This window comes from Dipodomys ordii, unplaced genomic scaffold (assembly GCF_000151885.1).
Source record: "Dipodomys ordii isolate 6190 unplaced genomic scaffold, Dord_2.0 Scaffold49, whole genome shotgun sequence".
Lineage (NCBI taxonomy): Eukaryota > Metazoa > Chordata > Mammalia > Rodentia > Heteromyidae > Dipodomys > Dipodomys ordii.
In genome coordinates this window covers 4,031,622-4,036,043 of record NW_012267265.1, presented here as the reverse complement: position 1 = coordinate 4,036,043, position 4,422 = coordinate 4,031,622, and the positions used below count along the sequence as shown (strand labels likewise).

The 4,422-nt window shown below is 35.6% G+C and overlaps 1 protein-coding gene across 1 annotated transcript in view; it reads right to left on the bottom strand.

Annotated features, from left to right (window-relative positions):
• Positions 1 to 3,444: 3,444 nt before the first annotated feature.
• Positions 3,445 to 4,422, bottom strand: part of Areg (amphiregulin) — a 7,459-nt gene continuing 6,481 nt past the window's right edge. The window contains exon 5 of the mRNA XM_013020175.1: positions 3,445 to 3,538. Coding sequence (XP_012875629.1) covers positions 3,445 to 3,538 — 94 coding nt within the window. The remainder of the gene's footprint in view (positions 3,539 to 4,422) is intronic.

Here is a 4,422-nt window from a genome sequence, read left to right as displayed (position 1 = left end):
TCTTTCTCTCTCTGAACTTCAGACTTATTGTATCTTTTATTGCATGCATTCAGCACTTCAAACTCAACAGATCTCTAGCTGAACTCAACACACTAACAATGAGGTTTTCTTCTTTATGCTCCATCTCAGATGCCAGGTGAGGGCCATATTTTATTTCATTGACTAGTTGATGGAACTGGTACTTACTGTTTATATATATCTCTTACAAATTAGAAAAGATAACTTCCCAAAAGAGAGAAGATTATTCTTCAGTTAAGGAAAAGGCAAGTTGTACTTCTCTTATAAAAACATTTAATAAGCCATTCCAAAGGATTCTCTATCTTAAATCATGATGTCATCAGTCATTTAGCTTCAGCAGCCAGGACCTTAAGGATCAATCTAGAGTCATTTCTTATTTCCTATCTCATCATTCTCAGTCTTGTTTTTAAAACATCGCGGATTGTGTTTTTAATCTGTTGTCTCATTTTTCAGCTTCAGGTACTCATTTTTTCTCTTGGAGTATTTTAACTGTCAGTCATCTGACCTAAATCCCTCCACAACATGGTGGCCTAATGACTTGTCTGGAATGCGAATCTACTCAAGTTTCTGCCCCTATTGCCTATCTCCAATTGTTTCAGCTATGCTAGAGTATAAGTTAAAGGTCTTGTGACTCTGTCTTCACCATTCCAGATTCCTTAAAGACTCTCTTGACTTAACACTTTAGTTCAATAATTCAATAATACTGAACTATTTCACTGATGCTTCTCAAGCCTCATCTCTCCAGGAAGTGATCCCTAAATCCTTTAGCTTGCACAGGGTGAGTTCCCAGGGTCCCAGGATCCCTACTTAACACTTCAAGCTAGTTGCTATGGTGCTGTACTGACAAGATATACCCCTCATGCCAATAGGTAGTAAATTTCTTCAAGGGATTTTCTATCCTTTATCCTCAGGACTATACATATATCTTCTGAAACAAAAATGTAGTGAATACGGCTGAGGAAATTGTATTCCAAAGATGTTTAAACTGAAGTAAATCAAAGGCTCTCAATGTTGGCTTTTTACAGGAAACATGTATGGACTCATTTAAAATAGAAACATAAGCAGTTCTTCCAGTGAGAAACAGGAGTGTGGGTGTCGGGACCACCAATACTCAAGTGAAGTTTGTGGAGCTGAGGCTGAGGGCCAAGTGGTTGGATGATCACGAGGAAGGGATTTGGTGAGTGGTGTGCCATTCACCAAAAGGTTCTATAGGCACTTTTATATGTATTAAGTTCTGTGGAAAGGTTGTTGATATTATGCCTTTTGTCAAAATATTCTCCTGGGTATTATAAAGTGTATGTTGTCTTATACTCAGCTAACCTGACAGTCACCCAGGCAGCAGCCTGTATGGGACCTCACAATCTTAATGGTTTTGAAAGAATACCCACCAAATAACGTATATAGTGTAAAAGAATAGTGGTAGCAAGGGAAAGGAAGACGTGGGTTATAGGTCCTCAGGCACTCATGTCGAGAATCTCAAAGGTAAATACTTTATAGTTCTCCAAAAGTCCAAGTTTAGTAATACTTAAGCAATTCTTGTCAATTTATCTATGGTGATATTGGGTCTTTGATAACAGAGGTCACACTTCATCTTGAACCCAGATGCTTTTCATAACTAACTAGACTGGATAGGAGTCCTATATGGAATAAGAAAAGCTAGTTTGGAGTTATTAATGTTAGTGAGGATTGTCAGATACTGTAATTTTCCCATTAAGAGTCCTTTCTAAAGATGGGTATGGTGCTGCATGCCTATAATCCTAACACTCATGAGGCTAAGGAAGATCACAAATTCAATACCAACCAAGGCTGCAAAGTGAGATCTTATCTCAGTACACTAACAGAAACCGAGTGCTTCCTAAGGAATATTTTAGAAAGCAATTTCTGTCAAAACATGTGGGAGACAGCCATCTTTTCAAATGATCAACCACGTGTTAGCAGAAAAATATCTTGGAGTATCAACATTAATATTCAAACTCTCAGTCTGTTTGATTAAAAAAGTTTAATGAGCTATAAAATAAATAAAACTTCCATTAAATATTAAATAAATTATTTACAAATTGAAAAAATACTTTTCATCTCCATGCATCTCTTTATGTATGCAAATATGACTTAGCATAAAAGTGACAATTAAAGTTTAACACGATGAGGACTAAACAATGCTGTTTTCTTAAATGGACTGATGTTTGGCTCTTTGATGGTGGTAACTCAGCTGTGACTCTGTCCTGATACCCTGTGAGGAGACAAAATGTTAGCGGTAAGCACAATTCCAGCATAGCCTTAAGAAAATTCTAAAGAAAACCCAAGAATCAAAGTGTCTATTACTTTTTTCTATGGGGGTCTTAGGAAAACTGGAAGATGTTTTTCAAAGACAAGATTTCACTGTGGCTTAAATCTCTCTTTCACTTCTTCTAAATTATATTAATTACAAATGCTTATACCATTGCTTAATAAAGCAACAACAGTCAGGAAAAATAGTTTTCCTAGCCAAATATACACAGTGGATCTAATTATTAACAAAGTTTAAGTGATTTGGTGTATTATGATATACAGTTAATCTACATTAATTAGTGCCAAGAGTATAATAATAGTAGCTACCAGCTAATAGGTATCCACTATATGCCAACACAGCCTAATCCTTTGCTAAGATTATTCTGGGGCCTAACCAAAAAATCTGTGATATTAAATAACTACAATTCTGTTCTTACTTGAGGGTATTAACTTCAGCACATAAGCCAGTACTTTAAAAAATGATGCAGTATATAAATATAACTTGATTTGAACAATTATCCATTTCAGAAGTTAGGAGATTAATTCTGTAAAAGGCTTAAATCATAACTAGCTCCATCAGAAAAATATGGAGTATTCATTAAAAACAGAAATGCTATTTCAGTGGATTTAGGGTAGACACAGGAATATACTAACAAGCATCTCAAATCCCCTGAAGGCAGAAAATCAATGTGTTAAGGATGCACTATCATCTTTCTAAGTAACTGAGGAAATAAAGTTCTTCTTTCTGAATAACTTTCAGTGTGTCCTTCATTTTTTACTTCATTCATTCCTCTTTCCTCTGCAAATTTTCCCCATTCACTCTTTACTTTCATTATCAATGAAATACAATCCACTGGCTCCTTGCAATATTTATTTTACTCCTTCTAGTATTCTGATTACTTACAATATTTCCTATTAAACATTAAGTTCCTTGAGGATGGAACTGCTATCTCTATTTCCTTTTAAATACAGAATAATCCATAGCCCATTCTCAAAATTAAACTCAATTTCATACCTAAATAAACTCTAATCAAGTCAGTATTTGTAGAATATTCATCATTAATGACATATTACTCATTTTTCTTGAGGTAAGAGTGTACCTTTCAATATTATAGGATATGATCTATCTTTTAAAAGCCATACCTGAATTATATTCATTTATGCTAGTGCATGTGAATTTCCATTTTCCTGTCGAAGTTTCTTTCGTTCTTCTGCTTCCCCTTCATATTCTCTGGCATATCGTTTTCGAAACCTTAAGAGAACAAGATACTCTACTATTATCAAAGTTTTATTCACTGATACAGTGATAAAGCTTTTCACAAGTACATAGTGTTTTCTGTGAGTTCCTATAGCTAATTAAGCCCTCTGTACTTCACATTAAATCAAGACCTAAGCCCAACTAAAAAATATTCCTAGTGATCTTTTTTTGTTACAAGAGCATTATACTAACACATTTCCAGAACACAGATTTAAACATGCATTTAAGATGTAAAATTTCAGGGCTGGGAAGGCGGCTCAGTGGTAGAGTGCTTGCCTTGCATGCATGAGGCCCTGGGTTCAATTCCTCAGTACCACATAAGCAGAAAAAGCTGGAAGTGGCACTTTAGCTCAAGTGGCAGAGATCTAGGCTTCAGCTGAAGAGCTGAGGAACAGCACCCAGGCCCAGACAGAGTTCAGGCCTCATGACTGACTGGAAGGCCTCAGGCATATCAATATGTATTTTTTCCCTACAGAATTTAATACAGCTTCCATGGACAAATGGAGGAGAAGACAATGACATATAGTTTTACAATAGAAGTGCTTTGTACTTACAAAAATTGAATTTAAGTGACTAGAACTGTTAAAAACCAGATTACACATTATTTGAACTTCTTTGTTAGTTTTATTTATTGCAGTTTTCTACTTTTCAAATGCAAAAGTTTAAAATAATCTTTTGGTGTTGTAAAGGCAATTCTAATTTTAGGCATTTAGTTATCCTACTAAACATTACCACTAAGAATTTTTCTTGTGGGCTGGGAAGGTGGCTCAGTGGTAGAGCACTTGCCTTGCATGTATGAGGCCCTGGGTTCGATTCCTCAGCACCACATAAGCAGAAAAAAAAAAGCCGGAAGTGGCGCTGTGGCTCAAGTGGTAGAG